We start from the raw sequence: 14,038 nt of genomic DNA, 5'->3' as shown, positions 1-14,038 counted from the left end.
TCCTAACTCTGCCTAGACACAGAGCTAATTTGATGGAACTACTTTGTGCAAAACTGCACCAGTCAGGAAAGAAAACTAGCACATTCCAAGTGCAAGATGGAAGCTATTTCCTTGAGTGAAAAATCCAGATGCTTGATACTGGTTCAGCTTACAGTTTGTGTGACAGTTTCATCTGTGCTTAGTGCTATACCTGTGTTATGGTATGATGACTGCTGAGCACCTCTGGGACGCATTTTGGGAGTAACATATGTGTACTGTCAAAATTCAATGTTTCATTGACGTGACATTACATACAAACAGAGGAAACCGATTATAAAACACTCTGTTCTCCTTTCCTGTCTGGTCAATAGATATATAGGCATGTCATATATGAATTTGTGTATATATTTCTTTTCCATTCCAGTACTCGTGAGAGCCTGGCATCCAACACTTCAAGTATTGTTGAAAGCAACAGACGTCAGAACCCCGCTCTGAGCCCTGCACACGGTGGTGCAGGCCCAACATTCAACTTCCGAGCCACTGCAGACCCACCCACGGGTGAAGCTGAGAAACTGCAGAAACCTGGTAACTGCCTGCAAGCTTCTGTCACTAGTGTCTGATAGTCAGCCTGCCTCAGATCGTCTGTCTCATCCTATACAGCAAAGTTTACGACACTGGGACTGATGTTTACATCTTTGGGGAAAAATAACACAAGCATCTCAACCACAGTTTTAGTGTTCACTTAAACTGTGCTGCTATGTAGACTAGGGGCAACAAAGAAGTCTTTATTTCAAGGTATTGCTTTTCACATTTGCGGCTCTGTAGCAACAGAATAGCAGTAGGGATAATATGTACACTTTTTGCTTCACTTAATTGTAACTGAGCACATATATGAAAGTCTAGACACTGTAAGTGTAATCTGCATTTTCAATGTCCATGCAGTTGCCAACTTCATTTAAAAAAATGCCACAGATGTGTGATGCCCCTGGTCAGAGGCTAAACTCTGCTGCAGAGTTCATAATTTTTTTCTTCAAAAACTGAGCCACTGCTGAAAGTAACCAGCCAGGATCACCATGAGGAAAAACAATGCCAAACATGACAAGTCATGACCTCAGCTCTATATGTGAATTATTAATACTAATCAGTCATTTTCACTGTGCATTTTTGTGACACAATTTTACAAATACCTAGTTAAGCAAGTAAAAGGAGGTTTGGGGTTTGTTTTGATTTGCTTTTTTTCTAGGTATGGAGGGTGGGAAGGGAGGCAGCTTCTCCTTTTGTTTCAAAAATACAAGAGATGTTTACTTAATGAGACTTGTTACTTGACCTTCCGTAGTCATCCATGAGGAGGTGGGCCTTTGCAGAGAGGGGGGAGTGGGGAGGGAAGGGAAAGATGTAACTGTCATGGAGCCACAATGTGGAGTGACACAAAATATATTAAATGTCTTCAGTATAATTCACTTATTTTAAAAAGATAATCTAATTCTTGTGTCACTTCTGGTATTGCAACTTGCCATTAATATAGAAATCAGGATAACTAATTTCTTGAAACAAAAATATCCTTTATGATATAAATGACAAGTATGGCCTGAAGAATTGATTTCTTTCTAGTGGAAGGACATAAATCTATTTTATGTAGCTTATTAAATAGAGTGCCTAAATTAGGCTATTAAAAATAGCATACAGTGTAATGATTATCAGAGAACAAAATTTAGAGAATTATAAACTTCTGGCCTTTTTATTCAGTGGATGTTATTTGCAATTTATCATTTTATGGACATGTCTGGTTTCTAGAAATTCAATGTGTCCACTTGGTTTGCAGAAGAAATCTGAGTCCTGCAGGCATGGTACATCTTAATTGCTCTCCCTAAACTATTACTTTAATGTAATTAGTACTATGCTAATTACTGCAGAGTAAATTCTACAGATAGTTGAACTCCAAGAGTAATTTTAGGTATAGGGTCACATTCTGCTCTGGTACTCATGCAACCTGGTAGTGCAACAAACTGACTTTTTTTATCAGAACAGACAAATTGGTGGAATAATAAAGATACTAAAATGTGCAACAGTCCAAATTGTTTCATAGAAAAGGGACATTTACCCTATCTAGCTCTTGTAGTAAACAGGTATGACACCCAACTGTACATATTAAACCCCAGTATTTTCATCAGGTTCTGGTGACATTTATTACTCTGTATACAAAGTCATTTGAGCTTCGCTTATGTTCTCTATTGTCATCGGAATTCTTTAGTGACGATTCAGCCTTATGTTACACCATCGGATAGAGATCATTTACTTATAAAACAGCTTTCTAACTCTGGACGTGATCAGTTCTGTCAAGAATACATAGTCAATGCACAGGTCTGTTTTCATTGATTTCAGTGTATAATTTCCATTTCATAGGAGCAATAAGACCTTTCAGTGCACATAAAGGAAATTATTGTGCTTTTGGTTGGTTATCAAAGTCACTTGGCCTTTAGCCTTCTGCCTTATCATACCTTCCAAGATGTGCTCTAATTACCATATAATGCTTTGCATGACGCATCTTATTATTCGATGTGTAGCTCCAGCTGTACTTATTCCATGCGAACTGTAGAGTCAGAGTTCTTGTGGGGAATTGTCATATACTATGCAGTGGCTGACTGATTTTGTTTCTGAGATGAGCTCTGACATCAGTAGTATGTATCAATTCAGTAAATAAAAATGTTGAAATGGTAAAAAAATTTACAGTGATGATCTGAAATACTAATGGCAGTATAAAATGCGAAGAGCAGAAACAGGTTTCACCTTTGAAGAAATAACTGTTTGTCATAAGCTAATCAGAATTTGTGCAGGCAGCTGGTTGTACAGAAGGCATAATTCCAACAAAATGTGATAGTACATACCTATAAACTGTATAGTATGTTATTTCTTAAAGTTCCCAGAGACCAGCAGACAACATAAATGTCATATTAATGTTGACATAGCATTGTACCAATATTAATGTGACTCTTGGAATATGGAATGTAAACAGAAGTTTCAGATAGAAACGTTCTAATCTTGATTTTTTTTTTTTTCTTTTAAAATCAACAATGGAAAATAAGAAAATTCCATCTTGAGGTTCTGGTAACAAAACCACGAGAGTGGAGCTTGAGTGCTTTATGTCACCCTAATCCTTTGATGAAATCATAGCCTTGTATTATGTGGTTGCTTATCTATCATTCTTCTAATGTATCAATTTAAAGGTTTACAGAGTTAGATTAGGTTGAATCTGTGTTGTGTTCAACTGTAAAGGGTCAACACAAATCTGTCGGCATTTTGCACACTTAATATGTATTATTATAATACAACATGTTACTTTTATGGTAATTTTTTTTACACATATAACTACCTCCATGAATTTGATGAAATGCAGCAACATGAAAAGTGTATTGTACAAAGCAAGGTTAGAAACTTTGAAGCATTAGGTCATGGCGTTCTCTTGTGTGTCAAAGCTTGCATATGAAGTCATCATGTTTCCATTGCCACAATTTCCTTCTACAATGTTAAAAAGATGGCTTTCAGATGAGTCACTTAAAGACTTTGACAAGGCTGCATAATTGGGATAAAAGTGAAAGGGAGGCTGAAACCTTCCATCCTCTCCCCAGTTACTGCTAAAATTTCTGCCTGGTAGAACTTGAAAATGTATTTGTAATTTAGCAAATTAGAAACATCTACAGTCTATGAAATATGATTGACAGTTTCGGGTTTAACAGAAGACACTCTGGGTATTTTCTTGGCAGCCTTCAGATACTTGGGGCCCTATTTTGCCTCCATCTTTGTCAACATTAGTACGTCATGGTTTCTCTGAACTGGCAAGGGTGTTAAAACAGCTCTTTCTTTAATGATATGCACTCTGGTCTCTAGATTGTGTGCATCTAAAGCATTTGCTCCTATAGAAATTACCAACAGCCTTTAACTGACGTTGCTGGGAGCAGTATTAGGGTCCCTACTCGAGGTATGTGCCTGTTGTTCAAAGAATATGGGCAAGTTTCCAAGAGAAATTAATCTGGCTTTTGAAAAGTAGCCAGCTGCAGCAAGCCACCATTCAAGAGGAAAGATTTTTCCAAAAACCAAAGGAAGAAAGTGGCAGTTGAACCTAAGCAGATCACATTATATACAAATCCCGATTTATGAACACCTTTCAGCAAACCTAGTACCATTATCCTGATGCAAATTAATATACAATCATCAGTTGAGCTAATTTTGCCATTTTAAGTACTTCAGTTAAAATTTAGAATAAATCATTAGCCATTTGACTCCCAGCACCACTGTAAAATAACTGTTATATGCGAAACAGTGTTCACTCAACTTTAAAAATAAAAATGTATTGGAAAACAAATATTTTAATGAAAACCTTGGCCGATGTGCTTGCCAGGAGTAGTCATAGTTAGGAAAGAGAACAAGCAAACCAGTATTCAGAGGCCATCTTGAACACAGATAATACTTTGCACTTATATCACACCTTTTTGCCTGAGGGTCTGGAAGCACTTGCCTGTGAGGTAGGCAGAGTTCACTGACCCTGCTTTTTGTCTGGGCCCATTGGAAAAAGCAAAGGCTAAGAGTCTGCAGACTAACTTATTAACTAGCTGCTTTTTAAAAGTTACTGAAGGAAGTTTAACAGTTAACCAAAGTGTTTAATGTCTATATTCTGAAATTATTCTTTAGACACATTCAGTTTGTTTAAGTAAGAAACTACTTTACGGCCCTGTAGACACTGTTGGACTAGCAGTTCCAGAAACAATTTTGCAGTCATACGAGTACTGGCAGCAGTGGTTTTAGAAACAGTAGTGTTAATTAAAAATTTGTTTTTCAAATACATTTTATAGTGCTTTTCCCAACACAATTATTCAAATAGATGTGTTGAGAAAGCAAATAGCACTCCTGATCTGGTGTCATATGCACAGTTTACAATTCTCTTTGCTCTTCTGAAGAAAACTGTACAGTATTAGAGAGAAAAGTTCTATTTTTTACGAAATTCTTTTAAAAAAGGCTATATATCTAAAATGTTTCCCCCAGCATAAGTAAAGTGCATCATTGCTGCATGAGACACATGCAGTGGACCCACCAAAAGCCAAGCTGGTGCTAGAAGAAAATGGGACTATCACACTTCTTTAATAGTGGCGCTCTAAACATTGGTTCCAGTTATGCGAGTGTAAATCTGGCATAACTCCCCTGATCTCTGAGGATCTGAGAGAGATGGGAATGGGTCGTTAACTCCATTGAAGCTCAGGTCTGAGCTGAGGGTTTCCGTGTTCCTCCCCCCCGCCCTGAGACACTAAACGCAGAGCAGGAGCAGAAGGCCACGCACCTGGCTTTGGAAGGGCAGCCTGGGCTGAATCCCTGCTGAAATGCACAGCCACCCAGCCGGGATCCGTGACGGCCGCCAGCGTGCCCCGCCTCGGAAGGGTGATTTTCCATGTGGTGCACTGCCCTCGTGTTGTATATCAGTTAGAGCCACCCAAAGGATACCCACCCAGATGTATGAAAGGGCCCTTGGAGTAATTGGCACAGATGTTACTTTTATATGTGGAGGAGATTTTAAGTTTAAAGGGATCATAATTCTGCAGGTAATTTTCTGTGAGTGACTGAATGTGGCTGTTGCATTAGGTTTAAATGAGTTAATAAATGCAAGTGGGACTTACTGTATGTTAGAAGGGAGTTTTGCAGCCAAGACTGCCTTGTATAAATGTGTTTGCACTGAAAAAAAAATTAAAAAATTACTTGGTCTCTGGTTGCTGTAAAGGTCATCCAAGATGGATGTTCTGTTTATATTGTATAGTATTTCATATGAAATAATTGCAGTTCATGAAATGTCTTCCCTAACGTTACTGATTTATAACAGCACATTTGTAACATGGTTTTTATTGTGTCAGTGTACCATATTGTAAATGATGATTACTTGTCATGCTTAGTATAATAATTTAAAGGAAAAAAAAGGACAGGGATTTTTGTAAGTCTATATTTGAAAGTCCCTCCATATGGTAATATTGTGTTCATGTTGTTTATGTAGTGTTGTGTGAAATATCCATTTTGGATTGTGTTACTTTTTAAGATATTAAATAACATTTGGTTATATGTTCTAAGTGGATTCTTTGCACTCATCGGTGATTTTTAGAGAGTATACTTCTGTTTCCATTTAACATGCTGTTTCTCTCCCTCACGTAGGAAACTTTGCACAGCAAACCAGAAATCTCAGATAAACAAACACTGTAACAACTTGCCGTATTCCCCTATGCTTTTTTGGGCCATAAAGCTCTTTCGGCCATTAAGAGTGCAAGGGAGAAAATACACCTTTTTTTCTGGCTTGGACTGGATATGAAGTTGACAGCTGCAGGAAGAGTGTGATCTCCACTGAATGTGAGTGTCCAGCTGAGATGCACCCAAGCTCCAAGAAATGAGAAGTCCATTAGAACCTCCTGATGCCAAGGGCAACAGGTGTCACATCCCTCTTTTCCTCTCCTCTCCATCCTCATGAGCTAAAGAAGGACCCAGTCCACCCAAGAGAGAGGGTTTTAGAAAGGAGTTTTTTTAACATTCTTCAAGAAAACTGATAGCTGCTGATTGGAAAGGCCTAAGTGGACAATGTAATATACAAGTGCCATTTTCCAACCTTCTACCACCACCTGAAAGAAGGTTTGGGGGAAGTTTAGGGTCCAGGAGATTTACCAGAGCTGTGCCATGAGAACATTTACAATATTTGTAAGATAAAAAACAGACCAGCATCTCTTGGAAATAGGTGCACCTTGGCTTGTCACCTGCTAGTGGCACATACTAATACCACACTTTTCCTAGTCTTAGCTCATTCCCCTTCATGCATCTGCTTCCACTTTAATCCATATCCATGAAATTGTGCATTTTGAATTACAGAGGCGAAAAATCCCAAAACCAGATAGGGTCTGGTTAGGGCTGGTTTAGGGCCAGCATTAGTGCTTTGCACAGGCAAAGTCAATTTGGGGTTTTGGTAGACTCAGACTTTCAAGGCCTTTTCAGTGTTACTGGAGAAGTTTGCAAGCACTATTTCCTCCTCACAGAGCACTTTGTTTTTGTTTCTTTCCTTATGGTATGCTTGTATTTTAGGTGCTAAGTTAGGCTAATCATTAATTAGAAAGAAACTACTGTTGTCCAAAGTTACCACACCGTGCAGTTTAAAACTTGCTTGCAAGCCTGGCTTGAATTCTCTTTATACTTAGTCTGCTGACAGTTAAACTAAAGATCTTTCTCAAGTGACATCTTTTTGGTCAAACATGTCCTGTAACATACTGAAAGTGGCTAGGGCCACTGCTTGGGTGAAGAACTACTCTCTTGCTGTTAGGTCACACCCTTTTGCTGAGAGCACTGAGTAGATTTACATTCCTCTGTATCTATGGATATCTTGTATCTGTATGATAACTGTTTAAAAGATCTTCTCTTCAGATCTTTTTTTGCCATCAGCCTCTCAGCTGTTTCTTTAGTCTCTTGTTTTCTTTATAATTTATTTTCTATAACATCCTTCTTCTATTGAATCCCCTCATCTGCTTCTTTTTGACATTTACTTTCCTTCAGGTTGGAGGAGTTTTTTCCCTACATGTTACTTAACATGGCAGTTCTTCTGGCCCGTTTCTCATCCTACCCTCTCGAAACATCATTCTAATCTTAAGAGTGTCTTTCTCCCACTTTTCCATTACTTTTCCTTTTTCACTTTCCCTGCTCATCAGAAAGACCTTAGAGAAGAAAAGCTGGTCAGCTGCTTCAGGAAAGGTGCAGTGCTCCTGTCAGCACTCCTTCAAGCCATGCTGTTGCAGTTTTTAATTTTAAAAATGTTTAGGAATGTAAATGTAGCCCCATATTTTTGTCCTTTCAGTTCTCTTCCTCCTTCTGTCTGCTGCTCCTGGTTTTTTTTAAAGACTATGTGCTATTCTGTCCAGCAACTCTGTGATTTGAGGGCTCAAAGAGAAGATACAAAACCCCTAACTGTACTGGAACACCAGGTCACATCTGTCTTCCTCAGGGCATCAAGCAAGGCCTCAGGTAAATACTTAAAAACACAATTTATTCAGCTCTGCTTTGCAGAATGGATATGAAGAAAATGGCCTCTACTTACTAGCCTTTCCTAAACTGCAGGGAAGAAGCCCATGGCTCTGACACGCGTGTTCACTGTAGCTGGTACTTGAAGAGAGAAGGGTTTTGAGCAGTCAGTGATGCTGGGGCTTTGATAACTGCCTGCAGTTTTGTGTGGAGATGGCTGAGCTTGCATCTTTCTTCTATGCCCATAGGTCCTCATGTTTAGCAAAGTATTTTTAGCCCATGTGTCACAAAAGTGATGAATGAGGACAAGGAACGGGAAATCCCTAGTACTTTTATTTAACATCTTTTTTCTTCTCTCTCATCCTAATAAGCACATAAAACCTAACCCTGTTCTGCCAGCTATATGAAAGTAAGCAAAGACAGTAAATAAATTTACCAGCATGGCTGTGCATGAAACACTGAAATAGTTATATACTTTGCTTGCTTGCTTGCTTGCTTGCTACGGGAAACCTGAAGCCTTTTGTTTTAAGTTCTCAATCTCTTTCCTCTTGTCCCTGTGTTTGTTTCTGGTCAGATTAGGCCAGTTGTCTTCTAAGTGCCAAAGAGGGTCACTCTGGCAGGAAACTGCAAAGTGGCAGCTTCCAGTGTGTTCAGTAGTGTACCAGTAGTGAGAGGACAAGCCACAGCCAGGGGCCTCTCCTGTGGACATAGGCTTTCCTCATGCAGAAGTCAAAAGGTACACCAGCACTGGCACTTCAGATGCAAGCAGGGCTGTGTTCCAGCAAGGCCTGTCCTGGGTGTCTCCACACACCGTGCTGTGGTTCAAGTTGCAGTCTCGGCACAGATGGGCTGCACCACTTGCTGATGAAACTTCTGTACCAGAGGATGCACATCTGGAGAAGAGCCACAGCACTACAGCCTTTTTGGATCCTATTAACTGGGTTTTGGAAAATGAGAACCTAAGTAATTAACTTTACAGGCCAGCTTGTGCACTGGAAGGGTCTGAATGCAAATCACACCCATGACCCATGTACCTGGAGCCTGCTGTTGCTGTCTGCACCACGCACACACTGAGCACGTACCACTGGGCAGTGGCTGCCAGGAGTCGCCAGCAAGACTGCAAACTTAAGGGCTCAGAAGTGCAAACCTTTGGGCTAGGTGTTCCACAGTGAGGTCTTCCTCTTCCCTCTGCACCACTGTTCCTTGCTCAGTAGCCTTGAGCCAAATCCCCAGACTCAGCTTCCTCTCTGAAAAGCTGTGGGGCCACAGCCCCTTGCTGCCACTCACCCCCATCATGGGGAGGCTGTGATGAGCAAGAGGCTCTTCTCTGTCCAGATTAGTGCAAGCCTTTGGCTTGGGCCCAAGGTGAAGCTTTCAGAGAAGTCTTACTGTGCATCCTGCTGCAGTTTAATGTGCTTCTTTGTGGCACAAGCTGATTATGACTTTAAGATACTTGAAACTAGTCCAGCTGTAAAATGTACCTAAAGCATGACCCTGGCACAGCTCAGTAGAACGGCAACCACCTATTATTTTTCCCCTCTTCTTTTTTAACCTAGACAAAGCAGTATGTTTTTTCTTCTAAAGGAGTGCTGAAAATTTCCAGGGGACTCTGAAGTCCGTGGCAGAAGCATCAGGTCAGGCAGGAGGAGAGGGGCAGGAACCATTGCTGGGAGATAGGTAGACCTTTTTTGATCCAGAAACTAATGGAAGATTATTGCCTTAAATTTAGACCATTGTCGTTTCAGAACTGTTTGTCTTTCTAAAAATTAGTTCCTTGGGATGTTGTGGAAGAGGAAGCTTCCTTTTTTGACACTAGATTAGTAGCAGGTCATCAGGTCCAGTCAGCTGAGACCGCCAGGTTCTCAAGGCAGAGAAGAGCAAAGGAGTTAGTCTCCCCTGCTGGCTTTTTTTTTTTTTTTTTTTTTTTTTGTCTTTCTTCCTTTGAAAAAATAAAAAGAATAGTATAATCTCTAGACTATATTGGCATGTACTATGTGAATTCTGTGTCTCCTGACTGCTGTCTTGTGCCATGGATAATGCAGTCAGGGATGCAACTCTGGCATGGGTGTCCATGAACAGATTGGCTTGCAGGTAGAAGGAACCAGCTTCTGCACAGATTTCTTCCAAACTGGGATCTCTGCAACTCAAAGGGAAGAGAAGGAGAGTGGATACCACTCTCCATAAGGGAAATGAGGCAATTGGAATATCAGGGCTTAAAATCCTGAGAGAGTCCACCAAAATAAAGAGGGAAAACTTGAGGGCAGAGGAAGGCGAGTATGTACTTCTGAAACAGGGGATTCACAGTTAGGACCAGCAGCTGGAGAAGGAATATCAGTTCAAGACAGCAGAAAAAATTCTTTACATTATTGGGAAGCTGGAGGATCCTGAACTCCCAAAAGCCAGCTGAGGTGGGGCAGGCAGGAAGATTGTGTGCCTGCCTTCATGGTTTATGCAGACTTAAATAGCAACTGATACTGGAATATTCTGATGTATCTGTGGTTGTACTGTAAGCATGCGGTGTCCCTGAGCAATGCCCAGCCGGGGCCAGGAGATGGTGCAGCCACTGAGGGCAGTCACAAGACACCACAGATTACAGCAGGAAGATGGATGAGCACCAAGCAATTTCTTCTCCTCTTGTCCCTTCTTGGAGGGAAGTTTTGCTGTTGGCTCTGTTGGCCATGCGGGTGCATGAAACCTTTTAAACACCACTTGAAAGCTTCTCCATTTCTAGCTGTGATTGTCAAAGGAACTGGAAGGGGGATGCAGAACAAGTTCAGATCATTCTATAAGATTCTTCTCTTTGCCTATTGCCAGTTCCAAATCAGCCCATTACCATCCCTTTGAACAGAGGAGAAGTGCTGGCTGAGATAATCTTCACCCTGTGGCTGCTACTGGTGTGCTCAGTCCAGCCTCAGGCTGTGTTCATGGCTCTCTCTGGTTGCATCCTTTCTCCCACCCTTGCAGGGTTTTTGGCAAAGAATTCCGGCTTTTTGAGGCTGGATTTGTTCCTAGCCAGCTGGGGCCCTTGTCCCTGGCTGGGACCCTGGATGCTGAGCTTGTTATAAAATAATTTATTCAGTCTTAGGGTGTGTTTATCATGTGAAAGCTGTTAGAGAAGGTCTCTGTGCTGCGATGACTATTTGTGCCCAGATACTGAGGTACTGTGGATGGTACTTTCTTACAGTGAAGCTGCCCACCTGCCTTATTATTTGGCATTTTGGCTAGAATGGCACTGTTAGGACTGTCATGACCCATGCTGGTGACAAGCAGCAAGTGTTGGAGGGGAACACAGAAAGAGAGCTCCTTTTACACAGAAAATTTCCTATGCTTCAACACTGTGCTGGAAATAGGGGCAACAAAAAAGACTTTTTTTTCAAGAGAGAAGAGAATACTCAGCTTCACAGAGTCAGGCAAGTGGCCAAGCAGCTCTTCACTAGAGAGATCTTTTTATTTAGAGGTTGAAACTAGTAAAGGACCTGTCCATTCTGCCCTTTTATCAGCAGTATCAAATGAAATGCTGTCTTGCTCAGCTTCCTGGAAGGATGCCAAAGCTTAACATTAACAGGAGTACACCTTTCCTGTGGACAAGGGGTGGGAAAAAACAACAGAAAAGGTAATCTATAATGATCTGTGCTGACAACTTTTTCTGAGAAATAGTCCATGTAATTCACTACAGGAAAGAGATTTTTATCAACAAACTACTTTAGAAGAACAGACTGATGGCAACAGTCCCCCAGCTTGCACTTTTGTAGAAGGCAAATTCTGTCCCAGTGATGCCTGATACACCCTAGATGTGTGGAGAGAGGCAGGGTAGGAGTAGATGTGTGAGGAACAGCACTGAGAAATTGTATTGAAAATCATGGGGATATCATTTTCCAAATGGGATGAGGAGCTATGGCTTGTACTGATACATAGTTTGTTTGCATTGCACTATTTATAATTTTGCTCACACTTCCTAAATGGTACCCCTAATGGAAAATAACAAATTCCTTCTAATCTGTCATGTATCTTAATTATTTGCTGTATTTTCAATGGGACAAACTATCATTTTCTTGACTGATTCAGAACAGTGAACATTGGAGACAACTGACCAGGAACCATGAAGCACTGTATGTGAAACCTGGCTAGATATTACCTGTTGGATTGGAGCTCATTGAAGTTGACTTGGGAAAATCCACCCTTGGCCTCATCCCTTGCCTTTTCCATCACAAGGTATACCGCAGACAATTTCAGATGTGCCCAACCATCTGCTTCAGACATCCTTGAATGCAGCCTTCCCCTGGGCATCAGGGGAAACTGTGTGACACACAAAAGCAGCAGTTTCTGTGGTTTTGGGGGTCCTTCAGTGAGAGATTCATTTGAAGCCTGTCTGTGTCAGCTCTCCAGGGCAATGGGGATATGTGGCTGTCACCACTTTGCACATCCCACACTTCACTTGCCATGGAGCAACCCCCTGTGGAGAGCAAGTCCTGTTTCTATTGCCTTGGCTCCTACACCATTTATTCCTCCATCCTTCTCCGTTGTATTAATTTCCTGAGCTGCCCTAGCTGTCACATCTGCACAGTTACCAGCTGGTTTCCCATTCTTAATTGCCCTCAGAGGGCTTCTTCAAGAGCCACACCTGCTTTTGTGGGGGCCTTAATTTGTCACTGTCCAAACTGGAGCAGCAAGCATTTAAAATTCAGCCTCTATGAGCGTGTTGTGTTTCTTCAAGTGCGTGATTAATTGCCTGGTCTTTACAGGCTGCATTCAGCTATTTCTACATAGAAGAGTTTCTTCTGCTGGAAAGCTCCTCACATTATGGATATTAAATATCTTCTTCTCGACACGTAGGACCTGGGTTTGTTCATCCCATTTGTTTTTTACAAAAGAAGTTGTATGAAATGCAAAGAAAGCTCAGTGCCCTCACAATTTTATTCTGTTTAGAGAGGGAAAAATAGTTATTTTTCTTTGTCAGATGTGTTCTTGCAAGGAGCCACTTGAGATTAAGGAATGAGGGGATGTTTCAGGATGTTTTACCCAGCCCCTGCAGCAGTGTAAGCAAGCAGTTTGTATAATCCAGTTAATAAACTGAATTAATTCAGTTGGCTAGAATTCCACCTTAAAAAACATTCTGCTTTTTTTTTTTTGTCTTCTTTCACAGCTGCTATTTGAAGACTACTACAAAATCTTAATCTTTAAGCCCAAAATTATTTCCTTGTTATAGCTATGCTTGGAGAATCCCTCCATGGATGGGCAAGGGCTGCTTTTGCTCTCTCTTACAGAATCTACTCAGTTGGGATGTCGTCAGCAGGGTTACCTCTCTCTCAGCCCTTGCACTCTCATGGACAATGAATGAGATGTAAGAATGAGAACCACATTGCTGCCTACTCTGAAAAGCAAGGACACAAAGTCTTACACTCCAAAGCTCCACCAGTATAGAATATATGGAAAAAGTATCAAGGGATAGTGCAATTTACAGATGGATGGATGGATGGATACATTGGGAAACAAATATGCCCTTCCAAAAAATTAATTTTTAGTTTGTCAGAGCCTTCTTCTGCCCAGAGATCATGTGTGAGGCACATCTTAGAAATCAGAAGCACGTTCCTGCTGAGTCACTTGGTATAGTCATGTCCTTGCAGGGGTAAAACCAACCTGAATAGGGGGTACAGTGCATGCCAATGCACTGGTTGTTTTAGTGATGTAAGATGGGCAGCACGTGGGACTGCTGAAGAAAGGTTAAAACTGCCTCTAATGGACACATGGTCCAGTTAAATACATTTATGTGGCCAGTAGCCTTTGCATGGAGGCAGCCCATGAGAGCAGAAGGATGAGTGAGTGTTCAGCAGGGATTGTGGATGATCCCCTGCAAGCCTGACCTGCATTCCAAAGACTTTGCAACAGCTGATGCCACCTCAGCCTCCCTTTTTCTATCTGGCAAGGAAACAATGACAGGGTCTCCATCCAATTTTGAGGCCTTCATTGATACTCATCAAACAATGAATCTAGGTGATGAGTGATGTTTTACTGTATTATTAATTTCTTGGGAAAA

General features: G+C 41.1%; 1 protein-coding gene across 15 annotated transcripts in view; it reads left to right on the top strand.

The window, feature by feature from the left end:
- Positions 1-6,075, top strand: part of STOX2 (storkhead box 2) — a 142,372-nt gene extending 136,297 nt beyond the window's left edge. For all 15 annotated transcript variants that reach the window (XM_031504730.2, XM_077782897.1, XM_077782899.1 and 12 more), the window contains one exon: positions 404-6,075. In XM_031504730.2, the coding sequence (XP_031360590.1) occupies positions 404-599 (196 nt within the window). In that variant the 3' untranslated portion in view covers positions 600-6,075. The remainder of the gene's footprint in view (positions 1-403) is intronic.
- Positions 6,076-14,038: the final 7,963 nt, after the last annotated feature.

This window comes from Lonchura striata, chromosome 4 (genome assembly GCF_046129695.1).
Source record: "Lonchura striata isolate bLonStr1 chromosome 4, bLonStr1.mat, whole genome shotgun sequence".
NCBI lineage: Eukaryota > Metazoa > Chordata > Aves > Passeriformes > Estrildidae > Lonchura > Lonchura striata.
This window is presented reverse-complemented; position numbering and strand designations above follow the sequence as displayed.